This window comes from Oncorhynchus mykiss, chromosome Y (assembly GCF_013265735.2).
Source record: "Oncorhynchus mykiss isolate Arlee chromosome Y, USDA_OmykA_1.1, whole genome shotgun sequence".
NCBI classification, from domain to species: domain Eukaryota; kingdom Metazoa; phylum Chordata; class Actinopteri; order Salmoniformes; family Salmonidae; genus Oncorhynchus; species Oncorhynchus mykiss.
Window position 1 is genome coordinate 24,178,508 of NC_048593.1, and position 20,394 is coordinate 24,198,901.

At 44.2% G+C, this 20,394-nt stretch overlaps 1 protein-coding gene across 2 annotated transcripts in view; it reads right to left on the bottom strand.

Annotated features, from left to right (window-relative positions):
* The window catches only part of arrdc1b (arrestin domain containing 1b), a 69,009-nt gene extending 51,550 nt beyond the window's left edge, over positions 1–17,459 (bottom strand). Inside the window, exons 1-2 of one of the 2 annotated variants that reach the window (XM_036967977.1) lie at positions 17,103–17,200; positions 13,021–13,135 (exon numbers count right to left, since the gene is read on the bottom strand). Coding sequence is in view for 1 of the 2 variants with exons in the window: in XM_021590984.2 (XP_021446659.1) it covers positions 17,103–17,220 (118 nt within the window). In the remaining variant the exon portion in view is untranslated. Of the gene's footprint in view, positions 1–13,020; positions 13,136–17,102 lie in introns of both variants that reach the window. The other variant, XM_021590984.2, reaches the window with a different exon arrangement.
* Positions 17,460–20,394: the final 2,935 nt, after the last annotated feature.

Here is a 20,394-nt window from a genome sequence, read left to right on the forward strand (position 1 = left end):
AAGTCTCCAACTTCAGCGATTTTTGCAATTCGTTCCAATCACAGGCAGCAGAGAACTGGAACGAAAGGCGGCCAAATGAGGTGTTGGCTTTAGGGATGATCAGTGAGATACACCTGCTGGAGCGCGTGCTACGGATGGGTGTTGCCATCGTAACCAGTGAACTGAGATAAGGCGGAGCTTTACCTAGCATGGACTTGTAGATGACCTGGAGCCAGTGGGTCTGGCGACGAATATGTAGCGAGGGCCAGCCGACTAGAGCATACAAGTCGCAGTGGTGGGTGGTATAAGGTGCTTTAGTGACAAAACGGATGGCACTGTGATAAACTGCATCCAGTTTGCTGAGTAGAGTGTTGGAAGCAATTTTGTAGATGACATCGCCGAAGTCGAGGATCGGTAGGATAGTCAGTTTTACTAGGGTAAGTTTGGCGGCGTGAGTGAAGGAGGCTTTGTTGCGGAATAGAAAGCCGACTCTTGATTTGATTTTCGATTGGAGATGTTTGATATGGGTCTGGAAGGAGAGTTTAGAGTCTAGCCAGACACCTAGGTACTTATAGATGTCCACATATTCAAGGTCGGAACCATCCAGGGTGGTGATGCTGGTCAGGCGTGCGGGTGCAGGCAGCGAACGGTTGAAAAGCATGCATTTGGTTTTACTAGCGTTTAAGAGCAGTTGGAGGCCACGGAAGGAGTGCTGTATGGCATTGAAGCTCGTTTGGAGGTTAGATAGCACAGTGTCCAAGGGCGGGCCGGAAGTATACAGAATGGTGTCGTCTGCGTAGAGGTGGATCAGGGAATCGCCCGCAGCATGAGAAACATCATTGATATATACAGAGAAAAGAGTCGGCCCGAGAATTGAACCCTGTGGCACCCCCATAGAGACTGCCAGAGGACCGGACAGCATGCCCTCCGATTTGACACACTGAACTCTGTCTGCAAAGTAATTGGTGAACCAGGCAAGGCAGTCATCCGAAAAACCGAGGCTACTGAGTCTGCCGATAAGAATACGGTGATTGACAGAGTCGAAAGCCTTGGCAAGGTCTATGAAGACGGCTGCACAGTACTGTCTTTTATCGATGGCGGTTATGATATCGTTTAGTACCTTGAGCGTGGCTGAGGTACACCCGTGACCGGCTCGGAAACCAGATTGCACAGCGGAGAAGGTACGGTGGGATTCAAGATGGTCAGTGATCTGTTTGTTGACTTGGCTTTCGAAGACCTTAGATAGGCAGGGCAGGATGGATATTGGTCTGTAACAGTTTGGGTCCAGGGTGTCGCCCCCTTTGAAGAGGGGGATGACTGCGGCAGCTTTCCAATCCTTGGGGATCTCAGACGATATGAAAGAGAGGTTGAACAGGCTGGTAATAGGGGTTGCGACAATGGCGGCGGATAGTTTCAGGAATAGAGGGTCCAGATTGTCAAGCCCAGCTGATTTGTACGGGTCCAGGTTTTGCAGCTCTTTCAGAACATCTGCTATCTGGATTTGGGTAAAGGAGAACCTGGAGAGGCTTGGGCGAGTAGCTGCGGGGGGGGGGAGCTGTTGGACGAGGTTGGAGTAGCCAGGCGGAAGGCATGGCCAGCCGTTGAGAAATGCTTGTTGAAGTTTTCGACAATCATGGATTTATCGGTGGTGACCGTGTTACCTAGCCTCAGTGCAGTGGGCAGCTGGGAGGAGGTGCTCTTGTTCTCCATGGACTTCACAGTGTCCCAGAACTTTTTGGAGTTGGAGCTACAAGATGCAAACTTCTGCCTGAAGAAGTTGGCTTTAGCTTTCCTGACTGACTGTGTGTATTGGTTCCTGACTTCCCTGAACAGTTGCATATCGCGGGGACTGTTCGATGTTAGTGCAGTCCGCCACAGGATGTTTTTGTGCTGGTCGAGGGCAGTCAGGTCTGGAGTGAACCAGGGGCTATATCTGTTCTTAGTTCTGCATTTTTTGAACGGAGCATGCTTATCTAAAATGGTGAGGAAGTTACTTTTAAAGAAAGACCAGGCATCCTCAACTGACGGGATGAGGTCAATGTCCTTCCAGGATACCCGGGCCAGGTCGATTAGAAAGGCCTGCTCACAGAAGTGTTTTAGGGAGCGTTTGACAGTGATGAGGGGTGGTCGTTTGACTGCGGCTCCATAGCGGATACAGGCAATGAGGCAGTGATCGCTGAGATCCTGGTTGAAGACAGCGGAGGTGTATTTGGAGGGCCAGTTGGTCAGGATGACGTCAATGAGGGTGCCCTTGTTTACAGAGTTAGGGTTGTACCTGGTGGGTTCCTTGATGATTTGAGTGAGATTGAGGGCATCTAGCTTAGATTGTAGGACTGCCGGGGTGTTAAGCATATCCCAGTTTAGGTCACCTAACAGAACAAACTCTGAAGCTAGATGGGGGGCGATCAATTCACAAATGGTGTCCAGGGCACAGCTGGGAGCTGAGGGGGGTCGGTAGCAGGCGGCAACAGTGAGAGACTTATTTCTGGAGAGAGTAATTTTCAAAATTAGTAGTTCGAACTGTTTGGGTATGGACCTGGAAAGTATGACATTACTTTGCAGGCTATCTCTGCAGTAGACTGCAACTCCTCCTCCTTTGGCAGTTCTATCTTGACGGAAGATGTTATAGTTGGGTATGGAAATCTCAGAATTTTTGGTGGCCTTCCTGAGCCAGGATTCAGACACGGCAAGGACATCAGGGTTAGCAGAGTGTGCTAGAGCAGTGAGTAAGACAAACTTAGGGAGGAGGCTTCTGATGTTGACATGCATGAAACCAAGGCTTTTTCGATCACAGAAGTCAACAAATGAGGGTGCCTGGGGACATGCAGGGCCTGGGTTTACCTCCACATCACCCGCGGAACAGAGAAGGAGTAGTATGAGGGTGCGGCTGAAGGCTATCAAAACTGGTCGCCTAGGGCGTTGGGGACAGAGAATAAGAGGAGCAGGTTTCTGGGCATGGTAGAATATATTCAGGGCATAATGCGCAAACAGGGGTATGGTGGGGTGCGGGTACAGCGGAGGTAAGCCCAGGCACTGGGTGATGATGAGAGAGGTTGTATCTCTGGACATGCTGGTTGTAATGGGTGAGGTCACCGCATGTGTGGGGGGTGGGACAAAGGAGGTAACAGGGGTATAAAGAGTGGAACTAGGGGCTCCATTGTAAACTAAAACAATGATAACTAACCTGCACAACAGTATACAAGGCATATTGACATTTGAGAAAGACATACAGCGAGGCATACAGTAATCACAGGTGTTGAATTGGGAGAGCTAGCTAAAACAGTAGGTGAGACAACAGCTAATCAGCTAGCACAACAACAGCAGGTAGAATGGCGATTGATTAGGCAGAGAGGGTCGGATTAACTACACACAGAGCCTAAGTGCGGCTGGGGCCGACAGGTAAAACATAAACAAGCAGAATGGATTACCGTGATTAATGGACAGTCCAGCATGCATCAGCTATGTAGCCAAGTGATCAGTGTCCAAGGGGCAGCGGTGGATGGGGCAGGGAAGCTGGACTGGCGAGTGTTATCCAGGTTAGAAAACTAACAATGACCAAATAGCTTGTAGCCAGTTAGCTGGTTAGCTTCTGGAGGTTCTTGAGTGTGTTCTAAAAATGTAAAGATAATAGCGGTTCCGTATCACATTGGGTGAGGCAGGTTACCGGAAGGTATAAACAAATTAAAAATCGAAAAGGGATAGAAAGTAAATATGGGTTCAGTGAGTGTTTGGGACGCGGCGATTCAGACGTTTAGCAGGCCTGTGCTAACAAGCTAACAGTTAGTAGACGGTGCTAAACACGGTAGCAGTTAGCGGACCGGGCTAAACAAGCTAGCAGTTAGCAGGCCGAATTTGCAAGCAAGGAGATAGCAAGGGCTAGAGAGTTAGCCTTTGGGGACGTCGCGATGGGGGTATCTGTTTATTCCTCTTCATGCAGTGACATCGATGGACCGGTCGTGGGTCTGGATATTGTAGCCCAGGAGCTCAAAATGTTCCGTTTGCGATGGGAATCCGGGGATGAAAAATAAAATAAAATAATAAATAGGTCCGTTATGCTCTGGTTAGAGTCGCGTTGTTCGAACTGGCGAGAGCTTTCCGAGCTAAAGGTTAGCTGATGACCGGTTAGCTGAGGACCGCTAGCAATGTTTTGCTGAAGCTGGTAGTTCGTTGGCTAGCTTCAGTTGAGGGGTTCCAAGGTCCGAAGTAAATATAAATACTTTAGGAAAAATAGCTACGTTGGGTGAGGCGGGTTGCAGGAGAGTATTTAGAAGAAGTTGAGGTTCAGCAAAAAGTTTTAAAGATATGTGAAGAAAAAAAAAACGAAAACAAACGATATATACAAGGGACACAACACGACAATACGTCCTACTGCTACGCCATCTTGGATCAAAAAAAAAAGCTGTCTAACACAGCTTTTAAAAAATATATATTGCTTAGTAGAACTGCATAAGTGTTGCTCTCCACTTTCTGGAGGACCAAGTTTTGAAATCAGAGGAGTTAGAGTTTGATAGCTAAGGAGATGGAGAAAACACCTGTCTCCGGATTACATTTTCAAACTAAGGGCAATCATGGCATCTGTGACAGGGAGAAGCGTCCAACCATAATGTAAGATAGTCTAGCTAGCTACATTTTCAGATATTACACGTTTCTAATTTTGACATCAAATCTTTTAATTTCAAGTTAGAGTGTACTGTTAGCTAGCTAGCTTTAGCCGGCTGGCTCGCTAGCTAACGTTACATGTATGATCCTATTATTCGTATCTCAGAGCCATTTGCTTTGCTAGTTATAGCCTAATATTAGCTAGCTAACATTGAACCTGTTTGGTTAGCTACCTGCAGATTCATGCAAGGTAGTAATGTCATGAGTTGGGATTATGGTTCATTGTTTAGCTAGGTAGCTACATGTCTTAACAAAAGACTCCACTATGCAAGTGTCCATTTTAATAGAATGTCAATGCAACAACTGTTAGCCAGTTCGCTTGGGTGCTTGACTGCTGTTAGGACAGAATGCTCGGATCAACAATTAAAGAGATTGGTGGAGCTAAAGCTTAAGAGGTTGTGAATGATGCTGAATAGGTGTAGACAAAGAAGAGCTCTTCAGTAGGTACCAAAACATTCAAAGGCCACTTTCTCAAAAGTGAGGTTACAAGTTTGTCAACTTTCAAAGCAGATTTACTTTCCAATTGTTCCTCAAATGCAGTGTATAATATACTATTTTGTAGCTCTGTGTCTCTCCTTTCATCAAACATAAAACGGCCGCGACCGGGAGGTCCGTGGGGCGACTCACAATTGACATAGCGTCGTCCGGGTTAGGGAGGGCTTGGCCGGTAGGGATATCCTTGTCTCATCACGCACCAGCTACTCCTGTGGCAGGCCGGCCGCAGTGCGTGCCAACCAAGGTTGCCAGGTGCACGGTGTTTCCTCCGACACATTGGTGCGGCTGGCTTCCGGGTTGGATGCGCGCTGTGTTAAGAAGCAGTGCGGCTTGGTTGTGTTGTGTATTGGAGGACGCATGACTTTCAACCTTCGTCTCTCCCGAGCCCGTACGGGAGTTGTAGAGATGAGACAAGATGGTAGCTACTAACAATTGGATACCACGAAATCGGGAGTTGTAGCGATGAGACAAGATGGTAGCTACTAACAATTGGATATTGGGGAGAAAAAAAGGGGGTAGAATAAAAAAAAATAAAAAAAATAAACACATAAGACCAAATCAAGGCCGCCGGTCACATATCGTTCATTACAACGATATTTACTAGAGGAATGTGAAGTTTGAAATTAAATATGTTTGCTAAAATGGGTGACTGTTAATGGGACAATTGATGGCTACAACAATCAAACTAGTACTAGTAGTTTAAAGGATCATATTTTTTTATTGCACATTAATTATCTTTCTATTTATCGTTATCACATTAATTTAGGCAATTTATTGCAATGGATTTTTGTCCATATCGTCCCAACTCTACCAATGCCCTATTAAGACACTTTATGTTGGTGTTTGCTTTATTTTGGCAGTCTCCAGTACATCCTTTCCTCTGACTTCATGGATCTCTAACGATTGAACAAGTTAAAGCCAGTCAAATGATGAGAATGAACTTGTTGCTTACACCTTTACAGATCATTGCAGAAGAGACAAGCGGAAAGGAAGTCTACTAAAACCAATGTCTCCAGTGGAGCCAAGTACACTCGCCATGCAGATATTACAATATTACAATACAATAAGGGAACTAAGTCCTGTTAACTTAGAAAAAAGAGTGGGGGAGATGTGTGAGGTGAGGAAGGGGTGGGATTCCACCAAGGGATTCTGATAGATTAGGGGTTTATGAGGGAGTTGGGGTACGCAGGCCAGAAAAGGTTCAATCATATCTAAGCCAAGGGGGAGGTAGTGGTTGGTGGCTGTTAGGGATGCCATGAAACAATATTGTATAAATATTTTTTTTTACCCTTGGTAAGTAGTCCAGTCAAAGTCTGATGATTGGGCCTTTTGCCACCTGAGTCTGATACATCTAGGTTAATCACAAACAATCTTCCCTCCACACTATTTCAGGGCTATGATGATATCATGATTTAGTCAAACCCCTCAATCTAGACAGACCAGGGAGAAACTGAGACTCTGGCCCTGTGGGGAAGGCTTTCTTTGTGACTCACTACAATTTGCAGCCAGGAAGGCAGGGAGTGTGTGCTGAACTGGGGGAGACGGAAGAGTCATCAAGGTTCATGCTGATTGGTGGTTTCCCAGGTCACTAGGGAATGAACCTTAAAAGTTCAAACTGATAGTGATAACAAAACCTTGCACAGTCGCACCATCCAAATGACATGCGTTTGAAAGCCTTGTGTTTTGTAGGCCTAGCAAGGCACACTGAAACATGCTAGTCAGTCATGGAAACAGCACATGACAGGAGAAAGTAAAGAGTGTCTTTAGTGTTGTTGGCATGAGGGCAGTTGTTCCCGTTACAGTTCATGAGTGTTGGGTTACAGTAAATGTTTGTCTGTTTCTGTTTTCTGCAAGCGCCGGCATCATCCATTATCAGCCAGCCACAAACAAATAGGATGAATAGGTCCAGGTCTAATTTCCCCACCTTGCTCTTTACAGTCTGCTTAGGCTTGTAAAGTTAAACCAAACATGCATTACTGGCCACTTCAAAAGAACAACAGACTAGATGCTAGTATCAACCATCCATACTGGGTCTGAAAACCTGTTTCGTTTCTGGTTTCTCTTTATTGGCCTAGTTGCAAGAGGTTATCAGATAGCGTTTTCACCTGAAATGTCAGGTTGGGAAAAACCAGCCTCCCCTTACCTATAACTCTCAAAGAGCCCTTTGATGGGACTTCATCAGACTGATGTGGCGTTTTCACCTGAAATGTTAGTTTCATTTCCTACCAGCCTCAAAATTGGACACTTCCAGTGACAGTCAGATGGACATCAAATGTGTGAGTCAATTATATACATCCTGACCACAAGCTTCCCAAAGCCTGATGAAACCAGCAGTATCAATACAGTGGGGTTACCTGACTGTATCAGATGTCTATATGTGACTCACCACCTGGATTCAGTCTTATGTAGCAATATTTGAATTTCTGTTTTTTACATTGGATAAAAGTAGAGACTCAGAGCTACAAAATGGTATATCGTACATTGCATTTGAAGAACAATGGGAAAGTAATTCTGCTTTGAAAGTTGATAAACTTGTCAACTCATTTTTGAGAAAATTGCATTTTAGTGTTACGGTGAGAGAGCTCTTCTTTGTCTACACCCATTTAGCATCGTTCACACCCTCTTAAGCTTTAGCCCCCCACATCTCGTTAATGCTCTGGACGATAATTTGTTTACCTCTGGATAACATGAAAACAGCCTAAACGGCTCTGCTGGCAACAATTTCATTATGCTTTTTTGCCGACTTTTACTGACACCGGCCATATTCAATGGGTGTTGTAGCTAGCTACCTAGGTAAACAAATCAAATCAAATCAAATTTTATTTGTCACATACACATGGTTAATGCGAGTGTAGCGAAATGCTTGTGCTTCTAGTTCCGACAATGCAGTAATAACAAGTAATCTAACTAACAATTCCAAAACTACTGTCTTGTACACAGTGTAAGGGGATAAAGAATATGTACATAAGGATATATGAATGAGTGATGGTACAGAGCAGCATAGGCAAGATACAGTAGATGGTATCGGGTACAGTATGTACAAATGAGATGAGTATGTAAACAAAGTGGCATAGTATAGTATAAAGTGGCTAGTGATACATGTATTACATAAGGATACCGTCGATGATATAGAGTACAGTATATACGTATGCATATGAGATGAATAATGTAGGGTAAGTAACATTTAAATAAGGTAGCATTGTTTAAAGTGGCTAGTGATATATTTACATCATTTCCCATCAATTCCCATTATTAAAGTGGCTGGAGTTGAGTCAGTGTCAGTGTGTTGGCAGCAGCCACTCAGTGTTAGTGGTGGCTGTTTAACAGTCTGATGGCCTTGAGATAGAAGCTGTTTTTCAGTCTCTCGGTCCCAGCTTTGATGCACCTGTACTGACCTCGCCTTCTGGATGATAGCGGGGTGAACAGGCAGTGGCTCGGGTGGTTGATGTCCTTGATGATCTTTATGGCCTTCCTGTGACATCGGGTGGTGTAGGTGTCCTGGAGGGCAGGTAGTTTGCCCCCGGTGATGCGTTGTGCAGACCTCACTACCCTCTGGAGAGCCTTACGGTTGAGGGCGGTGCAGTTGCCATACCAGGCGGTGATACAGCCCGCCAGGATGCTCTCGATTGTGCATCTGTAGAAGTTTGTGAGTGCTTTTGGTGACAAGCCGAATTTCTTCAGCCTCCTGAGGTTGAAGAGGCGCTGCTGCGCCTTCTTCACGATGCTGTCTGTGTGAGTGGACCAATTCAGTTTGTCTGTGATGTGTATTCCGAGGAACTTAAAACTTGCTACCCTCTCCACTACTGTTCCATCGATGTGGATAGGGGGGTGTTCCCTCTGCTGTTTCCTGAAGTCCACAATCATCTCCTTAGTTTTGTTGACGTTGAGTGTGAGGTTGTTTTCCTGACACCACACTCCGAGGGCCCTCACCTCCTCCCTGTAGGCCGTCTCATCGTTGTTGGTAATCAAGCCTACCACTGTTGTGTCGTCCGCAAACTTGATGATTGAGTTGGAGGCGTGCGTGGCCACGCAGTCGTGGGTGAACAGGGAGTACAGGAGAGGGCTCAGAACGCAACCTTGTGGGGCCCCAGTGTTGAGGATCAGCGGGGAGGAGATGTTGTTGCCTACCCTCACCACCTGGGGGCGGCCCGTCAGGAAGTCCAGTACCCAGTTGCACAGGGCGGGGTCGAGACCCAGGGTCTCGAGCTTGATGACGAGCTTGGAGGGTACTATGGTGTTGAATGCCGAGCTGTAGTCGATGAACAGCATTCTCACATAGGTATTCCTCTTGTCCAGATGGGTTAGGGCAGTGTGCAGTGTGGTTGAGATTGCATCGTCTGTGGACCTATTTGGGCGGTAAGCAAATTGGAGTGGCTCTAGGGTGTCAGGTAGGGTGGAGGTGATATGGTCCTTGACTAGTCTCTCAAAGCACTTCATGATGACGGATGTGAGTGCTACGGGGCGGTAGTCATTTAGCTCAGTTACCTTAGCTTTCTTGGGAACAGGAACAATGGTGGCCCTCTTGAAGCATGTGGGAACAGCAGACTGGTATAGGGATTGATTGAATATGTCCGTAAACACACCGGCCAGCTGGTCTGCGCATGCTCTGAGGGCGCGGCTGGGGATGCCATCTGGGCCTGCAGCCTTGCGAGGGTTAACACGTTTAAATGTCTTACTCACCTCGGCTGCAGTGAAGGAGAGACCGCATGTTTTCGTTGCAGGCCGTGTCAGTGGCACTGTATTGTCCTCAAAGCGGGCAAAAAAGTTATTTAGTCTGCCTGGGAGCAAGACATCCTGGTCCGTGACTGGGCTGGGTTTCTTCCTGTAGTCCGTGATTGACTGTAGACCCTGCCACATGCCTCTTGTGTCTGAGCCGTTGAATTGAGATTCTACTTTGTCTCTGTACTGGCGCTTAGCTTGTTTGATAGCCTTGCGGAGGGAATAGCTGCACTGTTTGTATTCGGTCATGTTACCAGACACCTTGCCCTGATTAAAAGCAGTGGTTCGCGCTTTCAGTTTCACACGAATGCTGCCATCAATCCACGGTTTCTGGTTAGGGAATGTTTTAATCGTTGCTATGGGAACGACATCTTCAACGCACGTTCTAATGAACTCGCACACCGAATCAGCGTATTCGTCAATGTTGTTATCTGACGCAATACGAAACATCTCCCAGTCCACGTGATGGAAGCAGTCTTGGAGTGTGGAGTCAGCTTGGTCGGACCAGCGTTGGACAGACCTCAGCGTGGGAGCCTCTTGTTTTAATTTCTGTCTGTAGGCAGGGATCAACAAAATGGAGTCGTGGTCAGCTTTTCCGAAAGGGGGGCGGGGCAGGGCCTTATATGCGTCGCGGAAGTTAGAGTAACAATGGTCCAAGGTCTTTCCTCCCCTGGTTGCGCAATCGATATGCTGATAAAATTTGGGGAGTCTTGTTTTCAGATTAGCCTTGTTAAAATCCCCAGCTACAATGAATGCAGCCTCCGGATAAATTGTTTCCAGTTTGCAGAGAGTTAAATAAAGTTCGTTCAGAGCCATCGATGTGTCTGCTTGGGGGGGGATATATACGGCTGTGATTATAATCGAAGAGAATTCTCTTGGTAGATAATGCGGTCTACATTTGATTGTGAGGAATTCTAAATCAGGTGAACAGAAGGATTTGAGTTCCTGTATGTTTCTTTCATCGCACCATGTCACGTTAGTCATAAGGCATACGCCCCCGCCCCTCTTTTTACCAGAAAGATGTTTTTTCCTGTCTGCGCGATGCGTGGAGAAACCTGTTGGCTGCACCGCTTCGGATAGCGTCTCTCCAGTAAGCCACGTTTCCGTGAAGCAAAGAACGTTACAGTCTCTGATGTCCCTCTGGAATGCTACCCTTGCTCGGATTTCATCAACCTTGTTGTCAAGAGACTGGACATTGGCAAGAAGAATGCTAGGGAGTGGTGCGCGCTGTGCCCGTCTCCGGAGTCTGACCAGAAGACCGCCTCGTTTCCCTCTCTTTCGGAGTCGTTTTTTTGGGTCGCTGCATAGGATCCACTCCGTTGTCCTGTTTGTAAGGCAGAACACAGGATCCGCGTCGCGAAAAACATATTCTTGGTCGTACTGATGGTGAGTTGATGCTGATCTTATATTCAGTAGTTCTTCTCGACTGTATGTAATGAAACCTAAGATGACCTGGGGTACTAATGTAAGAAATAACACGTAAAAAAACAAAAAACTGCATAGTTTCCTAGGAACGCGAAGTGAGGCGGCCATCTCTGTCGGCGCCGGAAGTAAAATTAAAACAAGGAACGTAGCTAGGCAAACAACATGTAAGATCACACACATCACATCACGTTAGCTAACGAGCCAGCCAGCTAACAGTAGCTAACAATACACTTTAGCTTGAAATGAAACCACTTTGTAAAAATGTTAAAAGTGTAATATCTGAAAATGTAGCTAGCTAGACTATCTTACATACATGGTGGACGCGTCTCCCTGTCATGAATCTATGCCACAAATGGTTTTAGTTTTAAGACGTAATCCGGAAACAAGTGTTTTCGCCATCTCTCTAGCTATCGTACTCTAATTCCACTGATTTCAAGACTCGATCCTCCAGAAAGTGGAGAGCAAACATTATGCAGCTACATTTTAAAAAATCAGCGTTCGACAGAATTCCAACACAGACTGACCAGCTAAAATAGACAAAAGCCTTCTATATGGCAGACCAATCCGAACTTATCTCTCGGCGTGTCCAGCCCACTCATTATCTCAGCCAATCATGACTAGGTGGAAGGTTGCTATCTTTTTATGTGGCTTAACCAACAAGGCTCATAATTGAACAATTTTATTCATATTTACAGATGGCATACAAGTTTGTTATTAAGGCACATGAAAGTTAACATGTTCAAGAAGGCATTTCTGCCGACAAAAAAAACACATTTCGATAAAAATTGTTTTTACATTGAAACTGCTCTCCTGTGAAGTCGTGACTTGCGACCTACGCCTAGTTTCCTGAATCGGGTCACATATTCAGACTGGGGCCCACCATGCTGCTCACCCAGGGGAAGCTCCAGGAAAGACAGACAGCCAGTCAACACAGAGCAGTACAGTGAACATACATGTAATAGACACCATGATGGGGAACAGTGGGTTAACTGCCTTGCTCAGGGGCAGAATGACAGTGTTTTTTTACCTTGCCAGCTCGGGGATTTGATCTAGCAACCTTTCGGTTACTGGCCCAATGCTGCCGCCCCTTGTGTTTGTCTTCCTCTGCTAGATAATCAATGGAAATAGACTAATGGTCTACTCTTCATCAATAATACAGTGGGCCAGTGAATCTCCCTCATCATTCAAGGTCCGTCTCTACATACAGACACACCATAGGCTGCACCACACCACTGTTCTTGCTATTCTATTAGTTGCTGTACAACACTGGGTAACTGTATACACCTCACTCAGACCACAATGCAGATGCAAGGCAGGTATTGAGCCAGTCCATAAAGCTCACATAATGAAGACATCCATGTAATGGATAGCATACACATAATAGTATGTACTGTAGCGCCAGATAGTGTATACACACAAAAGTACATATTTATCCACAGAAACGACACACCCGATTGATCTCCTTTCCTAAAATATCCTCACAGCAGTCCTGTTGCATATAGTGACGATGACAGAATGAAATACAATAACCTGGTGTTAATGCAGTGTCTGATGCAGTTCCTCAACATGATTCAGGGCTTGCTAGGGCTGGCTCTAAAGCCAAATAGACATGGCTACACATCAGCAGAATGATTTTAAAAAGCTCTTGAGTACCCATTGTCTCCTGGGGCCTTACAGACTTCATGCAGACTGACTAAACGAGAGGAGAGACTAGGCTGATTGTGTAGGCACTAGGTAGCTCACGGACAATGGTGTGGCTAGGAGACAGAGATCAATTTCAACCAATTTCCCCTCCTTTCTCTCTGCGGGGTGGCAGTGGCCCTCCGGCAATCGGCAGTGAAGCTTGAGGAACAAACCTCTGTGGGAGAGAAGACAAGAGTGCTGACATTTGTCACACAGGAAAGTATGGTATATATCACCATTGGTTTGGAATGAGGCAGCAGCAACCATATCAAGAGAAGATGGGATACATTTGAACAATGGCATTCTGAATTTGAATCTGAACATTAGGGGTGGACACAGAAAACATGATGTATTTTCTGTTCTCACTAATCTACATAGATTTTCTTTCGGTCTCCAAAAAACAGGTTTATATGTCTGGTGTTTTGAGATAGATAGTGAGAGTATTGGGAGAGGATACAGCCTGTGATAGGAATACAGAGTACTCCTGGACCCTATTTGTCTGGTATTAATGTTTCACCAATCACAGTCTAAAAAAACATGGCTGGCATTACTACTGGAAAGAAATCAAGACATTTTATCCGGTTATAGCCAGGGCATTTAAAATATTCTGTCGTTAATTAGATTTAGAGTCAAGGCATTTAATGGATAATGATGTCATCAATCAAATAGGGGAGCCATTGCATCTAAAAGGATGATGTCATTGATCACATAGACGGGCATTTACAGTAAAGGGTGATGTCATGGCTGAGAAAGAGCCTGAAATGGGTCCAGAATCTCTTAACCTAAGGAGCCTTCATTCAACAAGGATGTGCCATATACAGTGCCTTGCGAAAGTATTCGGCCCCCTTGAACTTTGCGACCTTTTGCCACATTTCAGGCTTCAAACATAAAGATATAAAACTGTATTTTTTTGTGAAGAATCAACAACAAGTGGGACACAATCATGAAGTGGAATGACATTTATTGGATATTTCAAACTTTTTTAACAAATCAAAAACTGAAGAATTGGGCGTGCAAAATTATTCAGCCCCTTTACTTTCAGTGCAGCAAACTCGCTCCAGAAGTTCAGTGAGGATCTCTGAATGATCCAATGTTGACCTAAATGACTAATGATGATAAATACAATCCACCTGTGTGTAATCAAGTCTCCTCATAAATGCACCTGCACTGTGATAGTCTCAGAGGTCCGTTAAAAGCGCAGAGAGCATCATGAAGAACAAGGAACACACCAGGCAGGTCCGAGATACTGTTGTGAAGAAGTTTAAAGCCGGATTTGGATACAAAAAGATTTCCCAAGCTTTAAACATCCCAAGGAGCACTGTGCAAGGGATAATATTGAAATGGAAGGAGTATCAGACCACTGCAAATCTACCAAGACCTGGCCGTCCCTCTAAACTTTCAGCCCATACAAGGAGAAGACTGATCAGAGATGCAGCCAAGAGGCCCATGATCACTCTGGATGAACTGCAGAGATCTACAGCTGAGGTGGGAGACTCTGTCCATAGGACAACAATCAGTCGTATATTGCACAAATCTGGCCTTTATGGAAGAGTGGCAAGAAGAAAGCCATTTCTTAAAGATATCCATAAAAAGTGTCATTTAAAGTTTGCCACAAGCCACCTGGGAGACACACCAAACATGTGAAAGAAGGTGCTCTGGTCAGATGAAACCAAAATTGAACTTTTTGGCAACAATGCAAAACGTTATGTTTGGCGTAAAAGCAACACAGCTCATCACACTGAACACACCATCCCCACTGTCAAACATGGTGGTGGCAGCATCATGGTTTGGGCCTGCCTTTCTTCAGCAGGGACAGGGAAGATGGTTAAAATTGATGGGAAGATGGATGGAGCCAAATACAGGACCATTCTGGAAGAAAACCTGATGGAGTCTGCAAAAGACCTGAGACTGGGACGGAGATTTGTCTTCCAACAAGACAATGATCCAAAACATAAAGCAAAATCTACAATGGAATGGTTCAACAATAAACATATCCAGGTGTTAGAATGGCCAAGTCAAAGTCCAGACCTGAATCCAATCGAGAATCTGTGGAAAGAACTGAAAACTGCTGTTCACAAATGCTCTCCATCCAACCTCACTGAGCTCGAGCTGTTTTGCAAGGAGGAATGGGAAAAAGCGACTTACAGCTGTAATCACAGCAAAAGGTGGCGCTACAAAGTATTAACTTAAGGGGGCTGAATAATTTTGCACGCCCAATTTTTCAGTTTTTGATTTGTTAAAAAGGTTTGAAATATCCAATAAATGTCGTTCCACTTCATGATTGTGTCCCACTTGTTGTTGATTCTTCACAAAAAAATACAGTTTCATATCTTTATGTTTGAAGCCTGAAATGTGGCAAAAGGTCGCAAAGTTCAAGGGGGCCGAATACTTTCGCAAGGCACTGTATCACATCGGGGGATGATAACATGGTCTGGTCACAGGTTTCAGACTAGAAGTCTAATGTGAATGCTGTGAGTGTATTACTTAAACAGAGAATGTGGTAGGCAAGTTACAGACTATCTACTGACAACTGCCGGATTCTATGAGGGTGTTGGTGTTAGGCTGATGACAACACCTACCCACTAACACTACCCCCCAAGTGTCTCCGTCCTCGGAGCTCACACCTACTAGTCTCATCAGTCACCATAGGGATGTGTGATCGGCCGGCCCGGTGCCAATATGACCTCCCAGTGTAACGTATCACAGTACGCGCCACGACCCGTCTTAATGCGATGTGTCACAGGTCTGCAAACATGGGACGGTCTTAATCTACTAATACATACATGTCAAGGTGGATCAGGCTCAGAATGTCAAGGAGACTGAGAAATGTTGGCTTAAATTCACCATGTCACACGACATGATTGAGACAGAAAAATATATATATATGATATTCAAACTTAATAGCAATACTTGAATAACACACATGTGATTTCAAATTTAGATCAGATCCATATGCAGGTGTTTAATAAAGAAAGCAAACAGATTAAAGTGGAAGTCAGACAAAGGATGCTTGCAAAATACTTGGCATTAGTCAAACTACATTAATGGGGATTCTGGGAAGGGTTTGCATTTCAAGTAACCACACTTGCCAATTTAAAGGGCCAAAATCTTATTGCCTAATAGATTATTGCCATCGCACTAGGCTTGTCTGTGAGATGAGACTGCCATCTAACAAGTCTGAAAATTACATATACTGTATTATTGCAAGCAAGGAGCTGTTAATGATGTTGTGTAATGGTCATATATCATGTGAAGTGAAATATACTTATTGTGAAGTTGTCTATGGCTATGGGCTGATTGCATTCCCCTATTATCTGCCAGGAATCTCATCTAAGACTACTTCTACACACAATTTAAACAATGAGTGCTTTGTGTACCTTCATGGAAACCTCACAAGCTGCCCTCCACCTTACCTAACCTATTTTCGACCTTCTACCATCTCAAAAACATAATCTATACAAAACCTAAAATGATCTGTCTTTTTAAGTAACAATCCACTGAGCACACATTGGGTGAATCAACGTTTCCATGTCATTTAAATTTCATTTAAACGTTGAACCAACGTGGAATAGACGTTGAATTGTCGTCTGTCCAGTGGGAATTGACCAGATTAAAATCAGACATTCACACCTTGAAAAAAAAAAACACTACACTGCCACACCTGTTGACTTTCTGTTCTTGTGGTTTTTCTCCACATCATATTGGAATAACTGGCAACATATATACAACTATGATAACTAAACTACAGGCCATACTAAACTAGAACTAAACAGGATGCGATAATGTTACGGGATATTGCTACTGTCTGAAAGTAACTGTTACCAAAACTGCTGTAAACATCTGAAATCAGCAGCTGTCACAGTCAAGAACAGGCATGCCCACTACCCAGCACCAACGCACAATAGCTATCCAAACATAAATGTAGGATACTACTAATACAATGTTACATGACAAAAGGCAAATACAATAGACAATAGAAAACTCATACATGTCATTTTTGGAAATTAAGGACAGCATCTTTCATTTAAACCATGTAAAGAGCGGAAAAGTTCCACCCCTCCCGCAGTTCGTCCACCGAAATCGAATCCTAATGCGCTTCGTTGAGCCAGTGGTAAATGTATCAACAAATAATTAAATCTTACCCTTATATTGCAGTGAGCTACCACTTGTAATTTTCACAGTCCCACTTATGGATTCGCCAGGGCTGTAGACCACTTTGTTGTTGGTAAAAGTAATATCGAATTCCTGAAGCTTGCCCATGACTTCGCTACCCTCCGCGTCTCACAACAAAAAAACGGATTATGGTGCGCGAGGGACAGGTCTTCCGCCGCCTATGGAAATTTGAACCGAGCTCTCTCGAAGATGGTGGATAAATAAAGATGTACTACTAAGGCCGTTTACCACTGAAAAACATGGTTAGTTTCGGTCTGCTTAAGGGGGTGGCTCTCCCGATAGGCACCAATGCGATAGCAGCTGGGTCTAGTCTGCTAGTTCATGGACTGTAATATAACCAGAAAAACGAGGGAGTGGGATGTCTCGCTTCCCCTTCCGTCTCTGGCTCTCTAATCTCACCTGCAGCATGCACTCCACCGAGTTTTCAAGAGCAGTGACGTCAATAAACAAATATGTATTATATTCAAGTGCATTTTGTTATACTTGTTGTTAATAATAACAAATATATATTTCTAAAAAAATATTCAAGGTTGGTAGCCTACTCTTTCATAACTAGCCACATAATGTAAATATATGTTATTCAAGGAGTTGCGTTTAGGTCATCTTGACATATTCACAGTACACCTCCCAGTGGAGATACTATAATAACACTGTAATAACCACAGTACACATTACACTACTCAACATTGGTCTCTGAAATGTTCTATATTTCTTAAACATGCTATTTTGCAGACATTGAGCCATTGATTGAGTTGGACCACACATTCACTGACTTACAGGACGGATGCATCATACACTGTATGGTGGGTTACCCCTCTCTTCACCCATCTCCACCTCCAACCCCACCTCACTAGAAAATGGTAGACAGCAGGGCACTCCCCATCTCCAGATCGAGATTAGCTACATGCTGCTGACATCAGCAATTTGTCTCACTCAGAAAGGATGGCTGATCAGAGCAGAGGTAGGCAACCCTGTTCCTGGAGTGACGTAGATATTGCAGGATTTTGTCCCAACTGGGCACCATGTCAGACCAACTGAGCTAATGGATTAGTTCAGTGATTGACAAAATTCAACACACCTGGTTTTCCAGAGTGTTTAAATCAAAAACATGAAGTGACTGCGGCACACCAGGACCATGGTTGCCTACCTCTGGAGCAAAGGAATGTGATAGTTTATAGCTCTCAGAGAAAAGAATGAAAGTATCCTGGAGAGAATGAGCTCCCAAGCTGAAGTGGTAATGGGACTTCTGTTCCCAAATGAGGAGCTAGTTGTTCCCCGTTTAAGCTGAGTAAGTCATTTATCTACGCTTATTGCTTTATTAGTGCATGTAGTAAGGTGATATACTGAAGTGCAAGCTTGTGAAACATATGGGTTATTGCATTTGCACACACACACACAAGCTTGTGTGTGTGTCAGAGAGAGAGAGAGAGAGAGAGAGAGAGAGAGAGAGAGAGAGAGAGAGAGAGAGAGAGAGAGAGAGAGAGAGAGAGAGAGAGAGAGAGAGAGACAATGACTGGGCTGTTAAAAAAGCAGAGTACATCACATGCAATGAGACAGATGCTTCCATGACAACAGACAGACGCAGTAGTTGCCAAGTTACTGCCAGTATCCATGGAAATGGCTCTCATCTTGTCTGAATAAGTATTTAATTTTGAAGCAGCATGTTGTATATGCCTCCAGGTTGCTGATTCACTGTAGGTTCAAACGCCTGTAGAAGTATCTGAAATTACCCTCTTTGACATTCACTCCACCTCTATTACTGAATTTATGAGCCATTTTCAAATGCATAGGATAAATCAATGAATATAAACGTGATTCCAGCAGCAGTCCATAGCCACATGAAATGGCAACTGAAGGCGTAGATGGAAGTAACACCAGCATATAGAGGCATTCAGATATCAGGACTTGATATCAGTAGCACACATCATATCCTCCTGAGATCCAGCAATTCATTTCTGTCCTCTCTAGTACACATCAGTTCTTGGTCCATACCTCTGATGCCATACAAACCACTGTATAAGTCCTGTTGTCCCTTTGAGAGGAAATTCTTGGTGTCACGACTTCCGCCGAAGTCGGTTCCTCTCCTTGTTCGGGCGACGTTCGGCGGTCGACGTCACTGGTCTTCTAGCCATCGCCGATCCACCTTTAATTTTCCATTTGTTTTGTCTTGTCTTCCTGCACACCTGATTTACATCTCCTACTAATTTACATGTGTATTTCGCCCTCTGTTCCCTCCATGTCTGTGTGGGGTATTGTTTATTGTCAAGGTTGGCATGCTTCCAGGCTGGGTTGCGGCGGGTTTTATTTATACCCGTGATTTGTGGCAGCCGGTACTTTGTACTTGGGTTTCATACTTTGTGCTGCCTCATTTGTTCTTTGGGCATTTGTGTTGTGACTCGGTTGCGTTCTGTATTATGATTGCCTAAGTAAAGTGCTTTGTCCATTCATCTCTGCTCTCCTGCGCCTGACTTCCATGCACCAGCTACACCCACCATTGACACTTGGCTTTTCACTGATATCACATGTGGGGGTGTGACCTTGACAACTTTATCTTCCTGGTTCTTAATTAAATGGCTGCCGTCAAAATTAGCACATTTTATGGAAGTGTGTATGGAAATGTATGTAATTATTAATAAAAAAAATTGTGAGTTTGATATTCTAATTGTTTCTAGTAAGTGAATATCTCAGGAATAGTTAAGTGAGTTATGAGGACTGTGTAATATATTTTTTTCACAATAAATAAGAGCTTATCAAGAAATGCCCTCAGTAGTGGACACCTGGATGCCGCAACTATGTTTTTCATCATTGGCTGTAATGTTAATGTTTTAATATTTACGTCCTAATGACCACTACGGAGGACAATTTTGCACATACAATAAAAAATAAATAACATGTTTAGGTAATAAGTAAATTTTTCACATCAAAGACTTACATTATGTAAAAAATAAAAAAATAAACTTTCTGGTCTCAGAAGGCTATTATACTCAACATCCTCATCCAGACACCTACTAGGTTCAAATCAGGTAAACACATGTATTATGCAACCAGTTTATAGACATTTACTGCTGGGTGGTTTGATGATGTGTTATGGATTTAACTACAAGCGTAGTACCAACGGCAGTTTGAACCAACCTTCAAATTGTATACATGACGGTTGTTAAATTGGTCCCAGATTCAGCTATGTTCAGCATATAGTGCCTTCGGAAGATATTCAAGACCCCTTGACTTTTTCCACATTTTGTTACATTACAGCCTTATTCT